Source organism: Hetaerina americana, unplaced genomic scaffold (assembly GCF_022747635.1).
Source record: "Hetaerina americana unplaced genomic scaffold, ioHetAmer1.1.p SCAF_5, whole genome shotgun sequence".
Lineage (NCBI taxonomy): Eukaryota > Metazoa > Arthropoda > Insecta > Odonata > Calopterygidae > Hetaerina > Hetaerina americana.
Window position 1 is genome coordinate 3,390,716 of NW_027287095.1, and position 24,328 is coordinate 3,415,043.

Sequence of the window (24,328 nt, forward strand, 5' to 3'; positions counted from 1 at the left end):
AAAAATGAAAACGCACGGGATTTTGAATCAATATGTTCGTATTAAAAAAATTGAAAAAACTGATGAAATAAAAACTCCGGGACTTGTACCGCCCCTTGGGAGCAGCCGCCCTACGCCATAGCGTAGTTGGCGTACTGGTAAATACGCCCCTGTCTACAACGCTGTCAGCCGTCCCATGGATTCCCAACCGCCAACGCTCACTAAAGACTCGTTGACCTCATTCCTAATGACTCCAGTCATTGCACTCAAAGGAGTGACTCGTTCAATTGAACGATTCGTGACTGATGGTCTCAACCGTCTCAACTCAACTCTGTAGCAGAAGAGAATGAATGGCTGATGAGCTAGAATGGCGCCAGTTGTGGTAGGTGAAGATTCATTATAAATTGGTATCAGTAGTCGGGTTAAGGAATCAGTTTGTGTTTTAAAGTGAACATTATGAACACATATACATATTACTCGAGCCGTAGCAACAAAAGACTCTCAGTGTGTCACCAGAAGTGACCATGATTTCGTCAATAACAGTCAATTCGTGCGATTATTGATTTTTTCTGATTGACATAATTGTCTGATAGTAATTATGTTTTGCATTTTAGGATATGCCTGAAGATTTGAGAGATAAAATGATGGCCATTGTTTTTAATTCATCGAAGAATGAAGTTTTAAAAATGAATGATGGGTATAAAATTCTCCAGCGTAAATTGAAAGGCAACTGGAAGGTTTTGACGTGAGTATTATTTAGTCCTTAGAAGTCGTAGCGTCAGTGATGTATTGTCGAAAGACCGTGAAACCCTTCATTTTCTTTAGAAACAAGGAAGATGTGACTGCAGAAGTACTCGCTGGATGCTCTATATTTGTTTTACCGGGGCCACGGGAAAAATTCACTGAGAATGAATTCAACTGTATTAAACAATATCTCGATTCTGGTGGTAATCTCCTGGTTTTGCTAGGGGAAGGAGGCGAGAAAGCATTTCAAACCAATATTAATTTTCTTCTGGAGGAGTATGGAATCATGATAAACAGTGGTATGTGGAATGCTTCATTTTGAGTTATTTGTAAAATGCATTTATCATCATCGAACGTGTAATGTGAATTTAAGTTTCGTTTGCATTATATGTACCACGTTAATAAGGAAGTATAAGGGTACAAGGGTTCAACGATCACGATACTTATATTAACAGCCACATAACGTAAAATTGACAGAAATCTAATTGATTCGATTTTATAAACCTTTATTAACTTCATGTTCATTTTTCAGATTCTGTAATTAGAACGCATTATTACAAATATTTTCATCCTAAAGAGTGTTTGGTCTTAAATGGTGTGTTGAACAAAGGAATTGAAAATTTAGCTGCAAAACTTAATCACACCAGCATTTCAAATGAAGGAAGTTATAAAAAGTTAGTGACTCTCCTCATAAGCAAGCATGCTCAGGAATGGATCTTGTCCTACGTAATTTAGCGCATTTAATATGTAGAGTATGAAGACAGCACAGCACATTCCTCTGGGAAAACCAGCACAGTAATATTTTTATATTTGGTAATCTTTTTGCTTTCACTTTTTAATGAGCCAGCTACCAATTTTCAAATTACCTCTCACGACTTCATGAAGGACACTCAATACAATATGATTTGTATCGTCACTGCCTGCCATATTTTAACTTTCACAAGCAGGAATGCTATTAAGTTGTTTTCATGATTATGTATTTATTAGTGTTAACAGCGCTGTTATTGTCTATTTTTAACTCAGTATTAGTCACTTTTTGAGCTCTTTACTTAATGCTTGTGTATTATTTCTATGCCTTATATTAATTGACCTAGCAAGTATTTTCATTTTTCTAAATATTTGATACATTATAATATTTTTCAATCTGCTAATCTAGAATGTTCATTAATAATCACAGGCTCTTTTATCTTTTTATGTATAATTTTAATGATTGTTATGGGTGCTTCGATCCTTTTCTAGTTACGTTTACCTGAAATTTCATGTTGACCCTAAAGCATTTTCAAGTGCATATTTGATGTATCTTATTTAAAATACTGCTTGAGAAAAAAGGCCATTCCTGATCTTCCATCTTCTTGAGTGTGAAATAAGTTGCCACAGTAATGAATGCTAACTTATTAAATTAACTCAACATTGTTTTAATGCAGTAATGTGTTGATCTGATGGCTTAAGTAAGTCATCATTCAAAGGCTATAATTAGTGAAAAACACTTATGGTGAAAGACAAGATATTTTTAAATTTAATATAAGCCACCCTATTGATCTCCCTGGGGGCATGTCATTATATTTACACAGTTATCTATTGGATTTGCAGATCCCCCCTGCCCTTCATTTACCCATTTGGTGCTACCTTAAATGTGGCTCGACCTGCAATAGCAGCTTTGTCATCAGGTAGTGCAGCATATCCTGCTAATCGTCCTGTGTGTGCCCTGTATAAGCCTCAAGATTCGAGATCTGGTGATGTCAAGAAGACAAAAGGAGGTGGACGTATAGTTGTCTTGGGGTCACTCTATGCCTTGGCTGACATGTACCTTGAAAAGGAGGCCAATCGGATTCTTTTGGACATCATACTTAAGTTCCTGTCTGGTGACCCTGCGTTGGAGCTCAACAAAGTTGATGCTGAAGATCCTGAAGTAAGTTTTTTTACTGCTGAGTTAACTTCCTGTGATTGTGTGAAAAATTTATTGCACAGTGATGCGTTGACGTAACAGCCGCTTGTGAATCTGTTTTTACCATTCATTTGTACTCCTCCTAAACAATGAAGGGTGAATGATTTGATCCATTCCATGGGCAGTCTGAGTGGGTTGTATCAGTGAAAACAAAAGTGTCAATATTATCATTTTACATAGAGGTGTACTTCCATCAAAATTCTAGGTATTCTGGAGTGACAAAGTGAATAATTTAGACATCTTCTGTGTGAGTCTTAATGATGCTTAAATACTAGTGATTTGTGTTCAAATTCCATAAGCCAACCTCCATTATTCTTTTATCTTTGACGTTGAATCATATCCCATTACAATAAGGGCACCAAAAACATATTTATTCATGATTTTTACCTACAACCTCCTAAATCTTTGCTTGGAACATAGTTACAATGATGTATCGTTAGTCATGAAAATGCTGGTAGCTTTTAATGTTCTTTAGAATTCCATCCTCAATAGGATTGAAAGGGTAAGAGCCACACAAAAGGAGTCTCTGCAGAATCTGTTCCTCAGCAAGGTGGCCATTTGAAGGATGGTGTCACATCAAAAACACTTTTGAGGATGGCAAAGGGAAACCACATCATTTATCCCTAGATTTAACATGAAAACAATAATGATCACACAACAATCACAATGAGTCCTCACTACCACCGGGATCGACCCAATTGGCCATGTGTCACGCCCAACAGTGAGAGGGGCAAGACTCCCTTAGCTGGCACACCTCACAAAGTCCTTGCGAAGATAAATGGACAGGGGCACCATGGAAGACACAAAAGAGAAATGAACTAGTTAGAAGAGGGAATTGGAATGTTAGCATTATGTTGAGGGCAGGAAAATTAGAAAATATAGCGCAAGAGATGGAGAGAGGAAATATACATGGCATGAGATGGAATGGTAGTGGGGATTACTGGAGTGATAGTTACAGACTAACATTCAGCAGAGAGGAAGAGAGCGAGCAAGGGGTGGCAAATAATGTTGAACAGAAAGGCAGAAAGAAGTGCAGCGTCTCTGTTTGGTGATGAGCTTGCCTAGATTTCCAGGAGCAGTTTTGGATTTAGGTCATAAGTTTGTAATAATGAAGTATTGCATCAGATTCAAAAGGATAAAATGGGGAAAATGATTTATGAAACATAAAGCAAGTGACTGATAAAATATTATTAGTAGAAGTGAAAGCTGAAGCAATGGACCTGGCCATTGTTCAGGTATACAAGTCTCTAAGCTCTCATAGGGAGGAAGAAATTGATAAGGTATACCATAAGTTAGAGGAAATAATTATACACCTGATAGTGATGGGGTATTGAAGCCCAAGGATGGGCATAGGAAGGGATGATAGTCATGTTGAGGACCATGGTTTAGGAACAAGAAATTACCTCAGGAAGAAAGCAGTAGAGTTCTGCAGGAAATAGGGTTTAATCATAACAGACCCTTGGTTTAACAACACAGCATGGGTAGCTATACACAGAAAATACCCTGGTATTACTAAATATATGAGTTACTCTATATTATGGTTAAGTACAGATTTGGGGACATCGTAATCAATTCGCACAGTTTCCCAGGAGCAAATGCAGATAGATCATAATTTAGAAATAGTTATGTGTGACATCAGATTCAAAAGAATAAAACAGGGAAGACTGGTTAGGAAATGGAATAGGAAAGAATCAATTAGAACAATAAGGGGGGGGGGGGTAGGAGGTATTATCAGGCTGAAGTACAAAATCATGAGTGAGAAAAGGGAGTTGTGAAAAATAAGAGCATTAAAAGAGGGATTTTGTTTCCTGCAAACAAAACCATAGGGAAAGAAAGCCATGGATTATTGATAAGATGATTATAAAGATAGGTGAAAGAAGAGCATGGAAGAATATAAACAAAGTTAGGTAGAAGTAAGTTTAGAGTTAAATAATAAACTGAGGCAGGAAACATACAGAGTGAAAGATGCATGGTGGAAGACAAAGCGCAAGGTTATAGAAAGTTTACAAAGGAAGGGTGAAATTGGTGCACTTTATAGGATGGTGAAAGCACTGTCAGGAAGTAAGAAGGGTTAATCATTGCAAACAATCAAAGAAAAGTCAGGAAAATTATTACTTGACCGTAGGGAGATTCAAGAGGGTTGGCGAGACTAAATGAACTATATGGTGAAGAAAATAGGCCAGCAACCTTGAGGCAAGAATCAGTTTTCTTCTGAATGTTCAAAAGAAAACCACCCTATTTTTCTGAAATAGATCTTTCATTTATTTATGTAAAAACGTGATTGGTTAGTTAAATTAATAATGCAAATAGATGAAATAAGTTGGATAATACAATTTAGTGCTCATTACAATTGTTTTCTTCAAAGTTGTTAATGAATCCCTATGGCAATTTTTGGAGAAAGATGGTGGTGTGTTTTATTTACATGGGATGATTTCATATTTAAATTTAAATGTTTCTCACTTTGGGTCTTAAATGTATCATATGAAGTCATTATAGTTTATGAAAATTCAACTGTACCCAAAGTTAAAGGGAGAAGGTATATCATGGGTTAAATGTGTGAAAACCCTGGATAATCAGGATTTTGCCTGAACCCTGTATTGCTCAATTTAGCAATATCTTTCTATATTCTTAAATTATTTAGCTTTTTCTGTGATTTGTATGGATTTAAGGATTTCATTTTTATGTATTTAATTATTTAAATAGATTTCAGATTACCATGAAGTACCTGATACTGCTCAGCTAGCAGAACGCTTAAGGGTTTGCTTGCAAGAGTCTGATGAAATCCCTGCTGACTACACCAAATTGTTCGATCATAGATTGTTTTCAATTTCTGGGGACCATGTACCCGAAGCTTTGGATGCATACAATCAATTGAGGGTAAAATATGAGTCCCTTCGATTGATTAAACCACAGTTTGAGAATCCATTGCCCTCACTCCAGACTGCTGTAAGTATTCCTTAGTTAGAAATTTTGATTAGGATTTAAACTGATTTAGACTGATTTAAAATACTAAGCTGATTAGAACTGGTATACAGTGGAACCTTGCTTAAGGAGAATAATTTGTTCTGAAACCTTTCTTGCTAATCATTACAATCGCTGAGCAAAACAATCTTTTTGATATAAATTAATGTAAAATATGATAATGCATTCCATGCCAAAATAATAAATAATGTACGAGGTTTGAGGACTCTTCGGCAAAGAAGAAATAGAGGACAAACATGTAGGCAAAATGGATTAATAAGGACTATAATGGAAGGAAAAATAGAAGGGAAGATTCCACGAGGGAGACCAAGAGACATGCATGTAGGACGAATGAAGAAGGACATAAAACAGAGAAGGTATCAGGGATTGAGGGAATTGACATTGAAGAGAGTAGAATGGAGGGCTGCAGTGAACCAATCCTAGGCTTGAAATACTGATGATGATGATGATGCAAGGTTTATTCAATGAAAAGTATGTATACATTATTTGGGATCATGAATCATTTTCATCTTTTTTTTCAATTGCAGAATGAACTAACCTGGAATGTGAATTTGATTTGAAAAAAACAACATAAAATCGAAATAATTAGTTTATTTTTTAGGATACTTAGCTAATTCTTTTTTACTAGGAACCTTTCTAAAGATATTTCTTTTTGCCAATTCTTCAAAATTTTGTAAAAATGCAACACAATCTTATAATGAAATAAATTTGTAGGGTGCATAGGCACTGCCTTATTAGGGTGAGGCTTCTCTATATTCTATGCAACAATTTACCATGACCTCCACATCACATTTAGTCTGCTCTTCTGGACTTTACACTTCTTGAAGGCTTGTGGAGTTTGTTAATGTTGAACTAGCAGAGGTTATCTACAAGTAGAAAGAATTGACCTGAAATAGCAGCATGAGATGGTCTTTCATTCTCTTGTGTCTGGACAATGTATCCTCCTCTTCTGTTATGTATTTTTGCTTTGACATTATTCCCAGAACAGACATTCCCTCGTATTACATTGAAAAACCTGTTATGGCAGGTTACTCTCAAAATTTATTAACTTTGTCTCTGCTATGTTTGCTCTAGAGCAAGCTGCTTCACTTTGCCTCACAATGCCATGGATGCTGGTTCTCCATTTGAAACTCTTGAAACACTCAATGCTTACCTCAAATACTTTTTCTTCAATGGTTGATGATCCTAGCATCTTCATAAAGAGGTTTGCGAAAATCACTTTTGTCTTTCACAAATGATATTCTCATCAATAGTATCAAATTGTAATTGCTTTGTGTTTATCCATTTAAGAAGCAACCTTTCAACATTGTTGAGAATACGTAACCATTGCATAGTTATTCTTGTCACTCCCTTTGAAGCATCTATCTCCTTAATCCTGTCCTTATTCTCGAAGATAGTGGAATCATTGATGTCGACCTATTGTATTTGCATACTATAGAAATTATTTATTCGCAGGCATATATTTTGTAATGCATAAAGCCCTTTATCCCCTCCCATGGACTACAACCTTGACATGGTGGAAGGACTATTGTGTTCTGATGACCCCTAGAGCTGTGCTGGTGGGAGTAATAATAATTACTCCTGGTAGGGTCACCCATGCCAGATAGGTCAAAGGCTAAGAGCCAGACGATAGGTAGTCCAGACAGCATTTGTTCCTCAGTGAGATGACTGCAAAGGCATCTGACCCCAGTGGGATAGCCAGTAAGTGATGGTGTCACGTTAAAAATACTATTGAGGAAGGCAATGGGAAATCACCTCAATTATCATTCCCAAGATTAATATGATGGACGCTACATAGGATATGAGTCCTGGCAACTGCGTGATTCAGCCCAATCGGCCGTGTGTCATGCCCGGCAGCGGGGGGGGGCAAGGCTTTCATGGTCATTATCCCATGAAACCCTTGCAAAGGAAAACCGGCAGCAGCAGGACAGTAGACGCAGGAGAAGAAGACCAAATTAGTTAGAATAGGAATGTGGAATGTTAGGACAATGATGAGGACAGGGTGATTGGAGAATGTCAAGCAAGAGATGGAAAGCGGAAGTATAGATATTTTAGGTCTATGCGAGGTGAAATGGAAGGATAGTGAGGATTACTGGAGTGATAATTATAGAATAATATGCAGCAGTGGAGACAAGAGCAAACAAGGGGTTGCCATAATATTGACTAAAGAGGTAGGAAGAAGTGTAGTCAACATAGAATAAGCAACAGATAGAATACTCGTATTACTAGTATTACTGGTAGAGATAAAAGCAGAACTGACGAGCTTGATCATTATTCAGGTATACATGCCAATCATAAGGGGGGAAAAGTTGATAGAATATATGATTAATTAGAGGACTTATTGCTTGTGTTCCTGCAGGGAAACATTTGATAGTGATGTGGAATTTGAATGCAATGATAGGTGAAGGAAGAGATGGTGATGAGGTGGGGGACTACGTTTAGGCACGAGGAATGACCGTGGGGAGAAAGCAGTTGAGTTCTGCAGAAGACAGGGGTTAGTCACCACCAACACTTGGTTTAGACACCGCAAAAGGCATTGGTATGCATGGGAAATGCCCGGTGATTCAGAAAGGTATCAACTGGGAATGCTTAAAAAAGGGATATTGAAAGCTGCAAAAGAAACTGTAGGAACCATTAATGGGAAAAGTACAAGGAAATCATGGATCACAGATGAAATGATTACAAAGATGGATGAGAGAAGAAAATGGAAAAATGTAAACACAAAGCTAGACTGAGAAAGTGCAAAGATTTAAACAATAAATGGAGATGGGCAACAAATAGAGCAAAAAAGGCATGGTGGAAGACATAGTGCGAGGATATGGATACTAACATCTGGAGATAAGTCGCGTAAGATAATAGTTGAAACAGAAAAGATCCATGACAGATGGAAGGAATACATAGAAGAACTGTATGGTAAATAACTTAGGCTACCAAGACTAGGCATAGGAAGAGAACATGACGTAGATGAAGATAGCTTAGGTCCAGACATACTTGACGATGAGATAGAGAGGGCATTAGGGGAAATGAAATCAAATAAGGCCGTGGGAGTAGACAATATTCCTGCAGAACTACTGAAATATTTATGAAAATGTGGTAGGAACAGACTATATGGACTGATTCATAGCATTTATGAGAAGGGAATCTGACTGGAAGACTTTGTGAGATCAGAGTTTGTTCCTATTCCAAAAAAGGTAAAGGCTACATCATTTGAGGACTACAGAACAATAAGTTTGATTTCCCACAATTCTAAAGTTGTTCTCAGGATCATCGACTTAAGGATAAAGAATAGGGCAATTGATTACTTAAGGGATGATCAGTTTGGATATAGAAGGGAAGTGGTGCTCGTGATGCCATTGCAGCAATGACATCAGTAATCAAGAGAAATATAGAATACAATCTTTTGAATAAGGAATTATATGCCTGTTTTGTTGATTTCAAAAAAGCGTTTGATATAGTAAATTGGGATAAAATAATGAGTATATTGCAGAAAATAGGAATAGATTGGAGGGAAAGGAGGCTAATCCGCAACCTGTACATGTCTCAGACTGCTCAGGTGCAGGTGGGGAACGGGGAGTCCGGATGGGCAGTGTTAGGAAGAGGTGTAAGACAGGGTTGCCCATTATCACCGTTGCTGTTCAACCTGTATGCAGAGGAAATGATTAAAGAGGCATGGGAAGAACTGGAGATAGGAATGAAAGTGGGCGGGGAATTCGTAAAATCAGTTAGGTTTGCTGATGACCAAGCTTTAGTTTGTCAGTCAGCCAAGGGGTTGCAAGCATTGCTGAATGAATAGGAAATTCAGTGCGAAAGATATGGGATGAGAACCAATATTAATAAAAAAAGGTTACGCGATTTTCTAGAAAGAAAAATGGCTAAGCTTAACATTAAAAAAGGAGGGCAAAAACTAGAGCAGGTAGAACAGTTTACGTATCTCGGTAGTGTTTTGGACCAACACGGTCAAAGTAGTGGGGAAGTAAGGGGAAGAATTGCGCTAGGCAAAGAGGCTTTCACAAGGAGGAGGGAGTTGATGACAGGGACTTTGAGTAAGGGTGTTAAGAAAAGACTCGTAAAAACTTTGATATGGAGCGTAGCTATGTATAGCGGGGAAACGTGGTCATTGAAGCGGGAGGATAGACGTAGACTGGAGGCTTTTGAAATGTGGGTGTGGAGAAGGATGTAGTAGGTGAAATGGACTGAAAGGAAAACAAATGAGGTAGTTAGGTATGATGGGTGAGAAGAGGGGTTTATTGGGAGAAATCGTAAGGAGGCATGAAAAATGGATGATGGGCGTATTGATCGGCAGTGGTATGCTGAAAACTGTAATAGAGGGAAGAATGTTAAACGTAACAGTTTCAGATTTAACTTTGTGGATTCCTTCATGATAAGGGTAAAAAAAAAACTATGCACTTCCGCTTAAAGATTTAATATTTCACGAACATGACTTTATAAACTCAATTGTGCAAACTGCAACGCCATTTACATTAGACAGACAGGTAGGACATTTGATATTCGTATCAAAGAACACCAATCATTCTTCACAAAGAAAGACGACAGATCCCTATTCACCAAGCACCTTGAGGAAAAGAATCATACCAGTACTTTCACAGCAGACATTCTTCACACAGAAATGAAAGGACGCAGGTTAAATACTTTGGAGGAGTTAGAAATTTGGAAATCTCATCAATCTGAGTTTTGAGGTGGTCAATGAAACATCATACCTCTCCTATTCCCCCAATCTAATATTCCTGAGAGACTCCAATATATTTCGGCACCACGCCCACCAAGGCAGTGTTGACCGTCAACTTTCCCTTAATGAAGGTCAAACCATTGCAGACAAACACCTCCCTAAATAAATGTAGAACACAGTGTGTTTTTTTAAGGTGTTATTTGTAAGAACGGTGGAGTGTTACATTGTGCTCTTCATTTAATGAGCATAAACTTCCACAAAGTTGAGCCAGAAACCTTCTAATGCATACCCTACCCTTCTTACTAATAGGTTGCTGCACCTACATGCAACTTCCCCCTCTCCCTTACCCCCCACCCATCTTCCTCATCTCTTGGAGCCAGGCTAGATAAGCTGAAACATTTTTTATGTATGTCACCTGATGATGATGTGCACCATGGAAACCATGATCATGAAATATTAAATCTTTATGTGGAATTGCAACGTTTCTTTGATCACCCTCATCAGGGAGAATGTTAGGCAAACGAGGAAATGGCAGGAACAAGATAGGGATGTTGAATGAGATGAAGGGAGGAAGGAAGCTCTCAGAGATGAAGATTGACTTGATGTAGAGTAGGTTGCTGGATTTCGTATTGTTAGGAGTCGCAAAATATTTATTTGGTAGCTGTGTCCATCCAAAACCTACCTAACCGGTTGATTAACTTATAAAGATAGGCCTTTATGTCAAGCACAATAATAAGTTACTTCACCATAAATGATGTACCTGTAGCTTTTGCAACCAGAATTACAATCGCTGCATGCCATAATTCATTGAGCTGTTTCTATGTGTCACTGGTAAGCATTTTCAAAATGCTGGTACAATTTGAAAATGTGCTAGCTAGAATCCATTGTACTCATTTACATGAACCAATGTACACAAACAAGTTAATACACTTTTATGAAGGGAAACTTCTAAAAAAAATAAAAATCAGCTTGTCATCTCCAAGAAACATTTGTGATTTGATTTAAATTCCTGCTTCAGAAATTTACATTTGAGGTCATTACAGTAGTGCTTCATATAGAGAGGAGACTGGACCCTGAAAAATGATGTTTGGTTGAGGATAAAATAATTGTGAGGTACATAAATTGAAATTTTCACCTTAAATACTTGTTGAACCTAATTCCTAATTGATTCATGGCTGTTGGCGAAACATGCTTTGTATCCATAGGAAAAATGACCTGATGGCCTCGGTAAAGAACAAGTAAGAAATTGACAGATCAGTTGTTTCAATTTATGTTGCCGCAGCATAGCTTCTCAAACTGAGCTTGGAATATAGAGGCAGTAATTCTTTTTCTGGTTAGGGTTAGTACCTCTGAAGGTCCTGTGGTATAATACGAGGGATATTCATAAAGTAAGGGCCGTTTTCTTATATTTAAATATTCGTGCTTTAGAACACAGTTTTTTTTCTGCAGCGCCATCTACTGATTCATTGAGAAGCTATAGCAGCATTTGTTTTGTTTCAGAAGTTCTTTGCTTGTCCGTGCATGCAAACGACCATTTCCGTGACAATCGTTCATCCTGCCAGCTGTGATGTGCATTGTTCTGTCATACGATTTTTAATGCAAAATGATTGTCGGCTGCTGAAATTCATCAGGAGTAATGCCTAGTTTATGGACCTACAGTTATGAGTGAAGGAAAGGTTAGACAGTGGTGCCATGATTTTAAAAATGGACGAACAATTGTCCATGATGAAGAGCGAAGTAGCAGGCCCAGTATTCTGACCGATGAAATTGTTTCGCCAGTGGAGCAAAAACTGTAATGCGATCATCAATTGATGATTAATGGCCTGGCTAAAGGATTTCCTCAACTTGGACGCACTACTGTCTACAATATTGTTACAGAAAGTCTCGCATACCACAAATTGTGTGCGAGGTGGGTACCAAAACAATGCTGCCAAAACCAATACGAAAATTCAAGATTTTCGTTGGGAACTCTTTGACCACCCACCATACAGTCCTAACCTTGCACCTAGCGACTACTTTCTCTTCTTGCTTTTGAAACAGTGGCTCAGTGGACAACGTTTCAAAACCGATGAGGATCTCAAGAATGGCATTGTCAATTGGTTCAACTCTCAGGTTAAAGAAGCTGGTGCAGCAGTATGAAAAATGATTAGAAGTGAATGGTGCTTATGTAGAGAAGTGAAGTAGGTTGGTAGCTAACTAAAAGTGCCAATAAAATGTGTTTCATATGAATATATTTTTTCCTCTGATCAAAGGGCCTTTACTTTCTGAGCATGCTTCGTATATTTTTTTTTTAAGTAATCTACCGGTTAAGGTAGGTTTTTGGATGGAGTCTCATCACTGAGTACTTCCTTCCTCCCTTCATCCCGTCCAACAACCCTATCCTGTTCCTTCCCTTTCCTCTTTTGCCCAACATTCTACCCTCTATCACAGTCTTCAACATCCCACTGCCGGTCAACACCCCCTTCATCCACTTTTCCTGCCTCCATAGGATTGCTCCCAACAAACCCCTCTCTTCGCCCACCATACCAAGTACTTCCTCATTTGTTTTCTTCTCTGTCCATTTCACCTTCTCCATTCTTCTCCACACCCACATTTCAAAAGCCTCCAACCTACGTCTATCCTCCTGCTTCAATGACCACGTTTCCGCTCCGTACATAGCTACGCTCCATATCAAAGTTTTTACGAGTCTTTTCTTAACATCCTTACTCAAAGTCCCTGTCATCAACTCCCTCCTCCTTGTGAAAGCCTCTTTGCCTAGCGCAATTCTTCTCCTTACGTCCCTACTACTTTGACCGTGTTGGTCCAAAACACTACCGAGATACGTAAACTGTTCTACCTGCTCTAGCTTTTGCCCTCCTATTTTAATGTTAAGCTTGGCCTTTTTCTTTCTAGAAAATCGCATAACCTTTGTTTTATTAATATTGATTCTCATCCCATACCTGTCGCACTGAATTTCCAATTCACTAAGCAATGCTTGCAGCCCCTTGGCTGACTGACAAACTAAAGCTTGGTCATCAGCAAACCTAACTGATTTTACGAATTCCCCGCCCACTTTCATTCCTACCTCGAGTTCTTCCCATGCCTCTTTGATCATTTCTTCTGCGTACAGGTTAAACAGCAACGGTGATAATGGGCAACCCTGCCTTACACCCCTTCCTAACACTGCCCATCCTGACTCCCCGTTTCCCACCCTCACCTGAGCAGTCTGAGACATGTACAGGTTGCGGATTAGCCTCCTTTCCCTCCAATCTATTCCTATTTTCTGCAATATACTCATTAGTTTTTCCCAATTTACTCTATCAAACGCTTTTTCGAAATCTACGAAACAGGCAAATACCTCCTGGTTGTGTTCTATATTCCTCTCAATTAATAATCTCATTACTGCAATGGCATCACGCGTACCTCTCCCCTTCCTAAACCCAAACTGATCATCCCCTAAGTAATCATTTGCCCTACTCTCTATCCTTTTGTTTATGATCCTGAGAACAACTTTAGCTGCGTGGGATATCAAACTAATTGTCCTATAGTCCTCACATGACGTGGCCTTTACCTTTTTCGGAATAGGAACTAAAACTGATCTCACGAAGTCTTCCGGCCAGATTCCCTCCTCATAAATACTACGGATCAGCCCATATAGCCTCTTCTTCCCACATTTTCCCAAGCATTTCAAAAGTTCCACAGGAATGTTATCTACCCCCACGGCCTTATTTAGTTTCATCTCCCTTAATGCCCTTTCTATCTCATTGTCTAGTATGCCTGGACCTAAGCTATCTTCCTCTACGTCATGTTCCTTTTCAATGTCTAACTTTGTTGGTCTAAGCTCTTTACTATACAGTTCTTCTACATATTCCTTCCATCTCTCTTGGATCTTTCCTGCGTCAACTATTACCTTACCGGCCTTATCTCTAACTGCTATCGTTGATCTCCCTTTCTTACTTCCCGATAAAGATTTAACTATGCTGTAAAGCGCACCGATTTCCCCCTTCCTCTGCAGACTTTCCATATCCTCGCACTGCGTCTTCCACCATGCTTCCTTTGCTTTATTTGTTGCCCGCCTCAATGTATTGTTCAATTCTTTGTACTTCATTTTGCCTAATTCTGTATTTATATTCTTCCATTTTCGCCGCTCATCCATTTTTGTAATCATCTCATCCGTGATCCATGGTTTACGAGTCCTTTTAGCGTTAACGGTTCCAATAGTGTCTTTTGCCGCTTTAGACAACCCTTTTTTGATACATTCCCATTTTTCTTCAATAGTACTTAGCTCTTTACCGTCCTCCATGATTTTCTCTACCACCTGTTTGTATTCCTTTCTTTTCAACCCATTTAATGCTTCTACATTCCATTTTCTAACTCGCCGCCCCTGCATTATCTTTTTAAAACGTACGCTACATTTCATAACAACTAAATTGTGGTCTGAGTCCGCATCGGCTCCCGGGAAGCTGTGGGAATTTATCACACTGTTCCTAAACCTGTGTCTAACCAGGATATAATATAGCTGATATCTTCCCGAGTCACCTGGCATTTTCCATGTATACCTGCGTCTTTTGTGGTGTCTGAACCAAGTGTTGGTGATAACTAAGCCCTGTCTCCTGCAGAACTCAACTGCTTTCTCCCCGCGGTCATTCCTCGTACCTAAACCGTAGTCCCCCACCTCATCACCATCTCTTCCTTCGCCTACTGTCGCATTCCAATCCCCCATCACTATCAAATGTTTCCCTGCAGGAACACATGCAATCATGTCCTCTAACTGATCGTATATCCTATCGACCTCTTCTTCCTTATGGTTGCTCGGTGGCATGTATACCTGAATAATAACTAAGTTCGTCGGTTCTGCTTTTATCTCCGCTAGTAGTATTCTATCCGTTACCTGCTCTATGTTGACTACGCTTCTTCCTACCTCTTCATTTAATACTATGGCAACCCCTCGTTGGCTCTCGTCCCCACCGCTGTATATTATTCTATACTTATCACTCCAGTAATCCCCGCTATCTTTCCATCTCACCTCGCATAGACCTAAAATATCTATATTTCCCCTTTCCATTTCTCGCTTAACATTCTCCAATTTCCCTGTCCTCATCATTGTCCTAACATTCCACGTTCCTATTCTAACTAATTTGGTCTTCTTCTCCTGCGTCTTCTGTCCTGCTGCTGCTGGTTTTCCCTTGCAAGGGTTTCGTGGGATGACGACCGCGGAAGCCTTGCCTCCCCCGCTGCCGGGCACGACACACGGCCGATTGGGCCGAGCCCCGTGGTTGCCAGGACTCAAATTATCTCTATTGTCCATCATATTTTTCTAGGGAATGATAATTGAGGTGGTTTCCCGTTGCCTTCCTCAATAGTGTTTTTAACGTGACACCATCACTTCCTGGCCGCCCCACTGGGGTCAGACGCCATTGCAGCCGCCTCACTGAGGAACAGATGCTGCGTGGACTACCTTTCGTCTGGCTCCTAACCTTCGACCTATCTGGCATGGGTGACCCTACCAGGAGCAATAATTATTACTCCCGCCAGTACAGCTCTAGGGGTCATCGGAACGCACAAGCCCTTCCACCACGTCAAGGTTGTAGTCCGGGGAGGGGCTTCGTATATGTGTTCTTAAATTTTGTGATTACCATGTTGACTTTTGAAATCACAATATGGCAATGTCAAGCATCGTGTACTTAGATATAGCATTTATTTCAATTCAGAATTTCATATAAATCAAATGCAGCGGTGCAGTGTGTTTTAAGTGAGTGATAATATTCTGAGTGATTTAATGTAATAATGGTTCATTTTATTTGTCTTCTTTCAGGTGTTTCCGCCATCATTTCGTGAGCTACGAAACCCTCAGCTAGAACTTTTTGATTTAGATGATGCTTTCAGTTCGGAATCATCTCGCCTTGCTCAGCTGGCAAACAAGTGCATAGTAGGAGATCAGGAAGATGAGAATGATATAGAATATTTTATTCGTGAATGTGGTAACGTGTTACACATCACCTCTCAAATGGAAGGAGGGAATGTCAGGGATGCCCGACATATACTTTACCATGTGGCACAGCACATTTCTGAATTTAAAAAGCTAAATGCTTCATGAACGGATGTGCAAATTGGTCTTTAAAAATTTATTTTAAATATTTGATTAGTGAACAATTTTCTTAAGGTTTCATACAATTTTAAAATTATATAATTTTTATGAATTTGTGAAATATTGGAAAATTCCAGTATTTGATATGAGAGTTGCTATTTTGCACTGTCATAGAATAATAACTAAAGAAATATTTTGTAGAAAAATTATTAAAAATTTAATTTTCTTAAAAAGTGAAACTTAGTCTTCTCTGCCAACATTGGTATTTTCAGGTTTAATCTGAAATTCTTTTTGAAAGTTTAATCAGGTATAATTTTATGGAAGATGGTATAAAAAATATCAGTGGATAAAATGGACTGTTTTTAGAATACACTAGTGTGTAATTGTAATTTGGTACGGATGAAAGTGAGAAAATTACATTACAAATATATTTTGTGATAAATTTGGCATATCATGATTATGGAATTATGTACAGATATGCTTTTTCAGCAATTGAAGTTGTGTGCCAGTTCATATTGTAGGATTTTGAAATTTTGGCTATTGGTGTGTTACATGACCTAGTTCAGAATATGTAAAAAAAACTTTACAAATACATCCTTCTCAATGTCCTTTACATTGTATTTTTGCTCATCACTTCATAAGCTATTCACTGGGAGTTGTCATCGCATGGGGATTCAAATGGGGGGCTAGTTGAACTCTACAATAATTCATTCAATTGAGGTTCTTCACTAAAATAATAAATACTATTTATATAGTAAAAGAGAAAAAGAATAATCAGTAAATAAGAGAGCTGTTTTTACTTGAGGTGGTAGTGGGATGGTTCTTCTGTTCCCTTTCACAATGTAGAGTAATGCAGCTGTTAATGCAGTCACCATCCATGCAGTGAAATGAATTGCTGTAATGCTTCCTTCTGGTGATGGGCAGGAGCCATTCATCAACAACAAGAAACTATCCCATTTAGCTAAGCTAGCCTTGTATAGTTCTCCCACATCTGCAGAAAACCAGCCACAGTGGCGGAGATTTCCTTTTCTTGGCCACTTGTCATTAAAAGTACAAAGAATCCTCCCAAAAGAAAAGGTGAGACTGGCCTTCTACAATAAATCTAAATTAATCAACCTGTTATGCCACACGAAGGACCAAGTAAAACCTATACACAAGAGTGGGGTGTACAAACTCCTCTGCAAAGACTAACCGTATTTACATAGGCCAGACGGGAAGGAGAATTGAGACGAGAATAAAGGAGCACCGAGCATGCTTTAGAAAAAAACATCTCCACGTCACTCTTCGCCAAACATCTGAGAGACTGTGGTCACAGCAGTGATTTTATCCCCAAAATCCTGCACTTTGAGAAGAAAGGCCACCGCCTCAATGTACTGGAGCAGTTAGAAATACTTCAGCACATGGATTACGGAGGAGTGGTTTTGACCAACGAATTTCTTTACCCTTCGCGTTCCCCGTTATTGTATTTTCCTCGCCCATCTGCCAATTAAACTGACACCAAGCTAAACTTTTTCAACTATGAATTAACTCCTCCCAGCCTGCTACTTAATCACCTAATTACCCAGTGCCGTTCGCAATACCCATTCCCCCACTCCTCTGCCTACTAACCAACGCCAAGAAAATGAATATATAATTTTTTTTTCTCTCCAACAATATTTGTATAATTAATTTTTTTTCTCTTTCTCAACAATGTATATTTCTGTTATTTTATAGTTTCAACAATGTATTAATTCCCTCTCCCAGCCTGCTAATTTTTCAATGTTACCATTCCTCCTCCTCCACCCCCTCTTCCTACCTCAACCAATCCTTGCTTTCCTACCTCCCTCCTCTTCCACTCCGTCCAGAACTATATATACTGTGTTTGACTTGTATTTTTACCTGATGATGTTATACCATAACGAAACCTGGGGGGGATCGAGATGGTGCGGGGGCTAACGTACTGGCTTCGCACCCAGAGGGCCCGGGTTCAAATCCCGGCGGTGTTGAATAATTTTCAGAGGTATCTCGATCCCCACTTGAGGTGCTTTGTGGAGGGCACTTTGAGTGAGTACGCCGTCCGTCGGATGGGACGTTAAGCTGCGGACCCCTTGGCGCCTTTCGTAAAGAGTAGGCTAATGCCGACGCCGGGTTTCTCTCCACCCTTCATCCTTTCCTATCCATCCCCTATGGCGCAAATGACCTCAGCTGTCGGTCGCCTCCCCTCAAAACTACTACTACTACGAAACCTGGGTAGTAATAAAAGTGGTTTATGTGGAAAGGCAAAGTATTTAAAATTTAATTTCAATCTGTGTAGAATGTTTTGGTTGCCATACTGAAGTATGGACTTTTAAATGTACTTGAGTACTTATGTGTATTGTCAACAAATGCTTATTGAGTATACTCACTTATTTCGTAGCTAACCTTAATATTTAGACATTTAAAGAATGTGGGGGAAATTACACCATACTAACTTTGAAGAAGTTACCCACTGGTGGGTTTACTAATATGGGAATTTTATGCTGCAACAATTATTCACCTCATATGGTTCCTGGTCTTGGTGGCTGATTTTTGGGTTATGGAATCATAACATTGCCATAGTTAGAAGTCTAACTTCTATCTGCAACCTAGTGAATCACTCGATGCCTTTAAGGTCACCCCCAAAAAGGCGAGATGTTTTTTCCAGGTTGGATGGCACCTATGGGTGATGGGAGATAGAATACTCCCACTGTATCCCCTCTTGTTGTACAAGCAGGAATACTGTAGGACATCGTACAAGGTAACTAAAAGGGTGAGGAGGCAACCCCAAAACCAAACAATCACCATCCAAAGGCTTGTAGGTGCACGTACAATTAATCTGTTGTTCAATGATACATTCACAGAAGACCTGCAAGTAGATCCTAGTACCCTAGTCATTTCTACTAATTGTGTAACTACAGGGTTCGTCCGGAAAATAAGTGTACTGAGCTCAGGAAAAAAATTTTATTACACTTTTACATATCTTAAGCTAATATTCCTCAAAATAGGACCCTTGTGAGTCGATACACTTGTTCCAGCGGCGTTCCCATTCCTAGAACGCTCCCACGAAGGCATCATCGGGAACCTCTCGAAGACACGACGTCCAAAGTCCCGTATCGCGTTCCTTTCAAACTCCTCTTTATCTTCGGGAACAGAAAGAAGTCCGGTGGTGCCAAGTCCGGGCTGTAGGGCGGGTGCGGCAGCGTTGCCACGCCGTGCTTGGCCAAGAAGTCCGACACGACAAGCGCGGTGTGAGACGGCGCATTGTCGTGATGCAGCCGCCAGATGTTTTTGATCGCTGGCCGGACGCGGGCGACTCGTTTTCGAAGCCTGTCGAGCACTTGGACGTAAAATGCAGCATTTACAGTTTGTCGTTCAGGTACAAATTCGTAGTGGACGACTCCCCTTTTGTCAAAAAAGACAATGAGCATCGCCTTGATCCGAGATTTGCTCATGCGAGCTTTCTTTTGACGGGGTGATGATGGGGTGTGCCACTCCGCACTTTGTCTCTTCGACTCCGGGTCGTACTCAAAGATCCACGTCTCGTCACCCGAAACAACGTTCTCTAAAAAATGTGGATCATTTTTGCAGTGATCCGCAAGTTGTGTCGCGATTTCCAAACGATTGAGTCTTTGATCATCACTGAGCACTTTCGGCACCAACTTTGCACAAATTTTTCGCATCTGTAAATGCTCCCTAATAATCTCGTGCACTATTGTTTTTGGCACATTACACTGCTCTGCTATCATCCGAACACTAAGACGACGATCAGAGTTCAGTACATCGCGAACTTTTCGCACATTTTCGTCGGTGATTGTCGTTGATGGGCGTCCAGGCCGTGGTTCGTCGTCGACCTCTTCTCTGCCCTCCACGAACATCTTGTGCCACCGAAAGATCATGTTTCTGGACATGGCTGACTCCCCGTAAGCCTGGTTAATCATACCGACAGTTTCGGTAGACGATTTCCCAAGCTTTACCGCAAATTTGATGGAATAACGCTGCTACAAAAACTTCGGCATCGCGTTCCGTGACGTGGGTCGAGCGTGGAGGTTCGCGTTAACAGAGCTCCCCACTACACCACAGCTCAGAGCCTACTGCCTTTTTCAGCGTCGCTTGCCAACATACCCCCCTCCAATCGCAGTTCGTCAGAGCGGTGCTGGGCGCGCCTGGAGCGGCGGGAAAAAATCAGTACACTTATTTTCCGGACGAACCCTGTACATAGGTTCCAGATTTATTTCAAAGGGAATGTGTTACGTAGCTATTTCTATGCTTTTGGTGACCCTTTTGTGCCTTTCATTCTAAGTTGAGTGCAGAATGGCCTACACATGACAGTTTCTGGTTTGGTTGTTGGGCCATGGCGTTAAAAGTTTCAAGTATTATTATCATCCCCACTTGTCTATTGTCTTCATTCTTCATGGTTACAATTCCTATAAATGTTAAGAGTTAAGGTAAAAAGGAAAAGGCCTGTTTTTATGGAACCAAAGTCTCAATTAAAAATATTCGCTTTTGGCAATAAGATGGTATTAATGTATAAATTAAATTATTTCAAACTTTCTTGACCGTGCAAAATTAAGGTCTCACCCACACAGAATTTTGTGGCCACTATTTTTCATAGGGTGACACTTGATAGAAGAATAATGTTGCAGTTCTTAAATTTTAAAGGGAAAAGTAACCAGGGGCAGTGCTCTACTAGGAAAATGTGAATATTATGCAAAAGTGCTTTTGTTGAGCTGAAGATTTCTACAAGTCATGTTCCCATGAAACCAATTCAAGTACTGTGGCCATTAGATGAAAAAGAAATTAAATGTGAAATAAGCCAACGTAATTATTGCTATTTAATGAATTGTACTGCAAACATTTATCAGAAAAAGGCATAGTATTTAGCCAGGCATATCATAGTTTGGGTAGATGAATTCCATTCAATAAGAAAGATTTTCATTGGTGTTTAAATGTGGGGGGGAGGTGTATTATATGTATAGCATAACCAGGCCATGCAGACCGAGATTGCAATTAGAAAAACCATAGTTTGAACGTTACGGTAATTGTGTGTGAAGAGCTGCTGGTGTGATGCACAACAATAGGGCTTCCATGTCTACCTACACTCCCCAAGTATTTAATCTTTAGGTAAGGCCTTATGAAGCACTTGTCTGTATTCAATTGAATTTTGACCTCTGTTTCAAGTAAATATGTTAATTCCAGGACAAGATGATAATCTGGGTTCTGTGAGCACTATCATGAATGTCGTCGTGGTGGTGGTTCAGGGAGTTGGAATTAATAATGACAATTGAACATAAGCATAATTATTACCTAGTGGGGTACATGAATGTTACAGAATGGGCAATCGATCGGGCACTTAAGGCATCAAAAGTGCTGGTGGTGTTTTGGCTGTCTCTTTTGGGGACACTGCCAGAACTTGGCGCATATTCAGATTGTCTGTGGTTACTAGGGTTCCTGTGACCTCGATTGTGAATTCTCAGATTGGAATCATGGGGATCTAGTATTTGGGCATCACATGAGGTTGGGGATTCTGTAGATGTATCCGTGCCCAAGAAAAATTCATTTTCTGAGATAATATAGCTATTAATTACCAAGCACCCTAGAGTCAGTGACATTCCCATTCACAGAGCTAGTCTTCTGGGAATATGAGGAGGCGTAGATGATGGTTAATATTGTTTCTTTAGTGATAATGTAATGCCACTGTCCTGGCTTCTCACCCTATGTATGAATGCTGTAGTGTGCTGCCCTTTTTGAATGTGTGTTGAATTTCTTTCGATTGGGATGCTATTGGCTGAAAATGGCTATACTTTGCAAGTTATGCTGTGGAGGTGGTATGGGTATTGACAAATGTGTTTTCCATGGAATGAAGTCTCTATCCCTCAGGAGATAGGGCAAAGAGACTTGGGTTGAGTGAGACTACCAAGAAGTTAGTCTGGTTGGAGAACCATGGCACGTTGCTTTTATAGCATCCGTGATGGAAATTGATGGGCATTCTAAACTTCAAAAATATTATTCCAGTGTTTTAGTGGTGGTAGAATTATTATGCCTAATCTTTCCTTGACACATGATGTAGGTTTAAACTATGCTTTATTGGGATATCAGATGTTTCTTTTTTCTGAAAGAACTCAATATTAACAGGCAACATTGTGAGGGAGTTGGTTAATTGCATCTAACCTAGCAAGGTGGAGAACCAGTGATTTCAAATTCTTTTGCCCTACCAGTAATACTTCTGTGGAAAATTGCAATGCCACCCCTCTTGCAAATCCTCTTCTCCTGCTTGGCACAGGATGGGGAAGATGATAGCTGCTTCAACCAGTGGTGCCAGTTGAGTGGGCCTTGCTGGATACATCGGTCTGCATTTGGTAACGCGGTGCTAGAGGAAAGTTCCGAACTGACTGAGAGTCATAATAAAGCAAAGATATTAATAATTTTCCACTGTGTAAGTTTAATAGTAGAAGATATAGTACATTGAAAACCGGGCGTACTGTTTAGCTCATGCAGTGGAAAATTATATCTATATTTTCTTTACTTGGCTCGTAATCCACCACATCACGCATGAAACTACTCAATTTGACTTACAGTCCTTTCACTAGTCCCCATCCTAATGGATGGATGTCACTTATAAGCAGTTCTTATCGTGTATTGGCTGAAGTTATAAGCCACTACCTCGGGTTATATTTGAAAGCCTTTTGTTAGATTTGATTATATCAAGAGAGAAATGATTGATCAGGGGGTAATTGATTGTCCTCGACTCTCTAAAGGTGCCACGGTGAAGTTATAAACAGTACTTCAGTTTAACTCCCGTTCACTCCGGACAAGCTCCCCGACAAGGTGTTCGTTAGCTACGAATCGGTTCCAGTGCGACCATTCGTACCCATCCCTATGCGTTGTTTTCAGTGCCAGCGCTTCTTCCACGTCGCGATGTAATATGAGGGCAAAGCCACCTACCAATCCTGTGGCAAAGTAACGCACGATGGTAAAGTGTGTGCCTCAGAAGCCTTCTGCGTGAATTGCGAGGGTACACATCCAATGGACTCTCGCGATTGCCTAAAGATGAAGGAGGAAAATAGGTCATGGAGTTGAAGTCGCTGGAAAAAATCCCATGTATGGAAGCTAGGAGAAAGTGTAGGAAACTGATCGCCCGCACTTCCTCCAGGTCGTTTTCTTCCATCGTCTATACTCATCAGTGTGTGTATGATTACCATAGAAACAGACACAGCACGCAAGGACCCGAACAGACCCGTAACTTCAGTACAAATTACCAATTTGACTCAGGCGTCCAAGAGCAAGGCGGAGAAGGAAAAGGAGATACCAACTGTGGCAGTTTCTTCCAATAAGAGCCCGCAAAAAGCCATCAAAGGGACCACGGCAAATAGGTAACAGACACCTCCCCCTACGCCCCCGAAGAAACTTTAAAAAACTGGAGGCAATGGAGAACGGTAGCGGTATCTAAGATAGTGAATATTTTGCCAATGCATGGAAGAAAATATCACAATATTAAGCGCTGATCATCCCACAGAACGGACTACTCACATTTACGTGTATTTATTTATGCTTCAAAATTTTTTAAACGGGTTTTGTTTTGCAGTGGAACTGCAATTGTTATTTTCGGCACTGGGCGGAGCTGACCGTTTTAATTCAGGTTTTTTACCCTTCTTGTATATTTCTGCAAGAGAATCATTTCACACCTAAGAACAAGGGCGTTTTAAGGGGATACACGGTTTTTAGAATGGATGACACCACATCAACGGATTGCGTCATCCATGTATCAGATGTATGTCATCTACAGTATCCCTGATTGTCGTAAAGCGACCAAAAGAGCGGGGAACCGCCCCGGAAACCCCCAGTCAGCAAGAGAGTCGTCCAAACAGTCAAGTGTATCATCAGTCTGTGTGCCGCCATACCATCTGGCCTGCTATCCAACTAAATGTTA

The 24,328-nt window shown here is 40.0% G+C and overlaps 1 protein-coding gene across 2 annotated transcripts; it reads left to right on the plus strand.

The window, feature by feature from the left end:
* Nucleotides 1–265: 265 nt before the first annotated feature.
* On the plus strand, nucleotides 266–18,286 carry IFT52 (intraflagellar transport 52). 2 transcript variants are annotated; one of them, XM_071592789.1, is made up of 7 exons: nucleotides 266–361; nucleotides 594–724; nucleotides 805–1,022; nucleotides 1,256–1,397; nucleotides 2,314–2,632; nucleotides 5,372–5,614; nucleotides 16,132–18,286. In XM_071592789.1, the coding sequence occupies exons 1-7, from the start codon at nucleotides 347–349 to the stop codon at nucleotides 16,411–16,413; spliced, it is 1,350 nt and encodes a 449-aa protein (XP_071448890.1). In that variant the 5' UTR covers nucleotides 266–346; the 3' UTR covers nucleotides 16,414–18,286. The 2 variants fall into 2 exon arrangements, with proteins under 2 accessions (XP_071448890.1, XP_071448891.1); XM_071592790.1 differs by lacking the exon at nucleotides 5,372–5,614.
* Nucleotides 18,287–24,328: the final 6,042 nt, after the last annotated feature.

Bases quoted from the DNA above. Each gene is read 5' to 3' on its own strand.
- IFT52 (XM_071592789.1), top strand. The intron at 725-804 runs GTGAGTATTATT...CATTTTCTTTAG, and splicing joins GGCAACTGGAAGGTTTTGAC to AAACAAGGAAGATGTGACTG. The intron at 5,615-16,131 runs GTAAGTATTCCT...GTCTTCTTTCAG, and splicing joins TGCCCTCACTCCAGACTGCT to GTGTTTCCGCCATCATTTCG.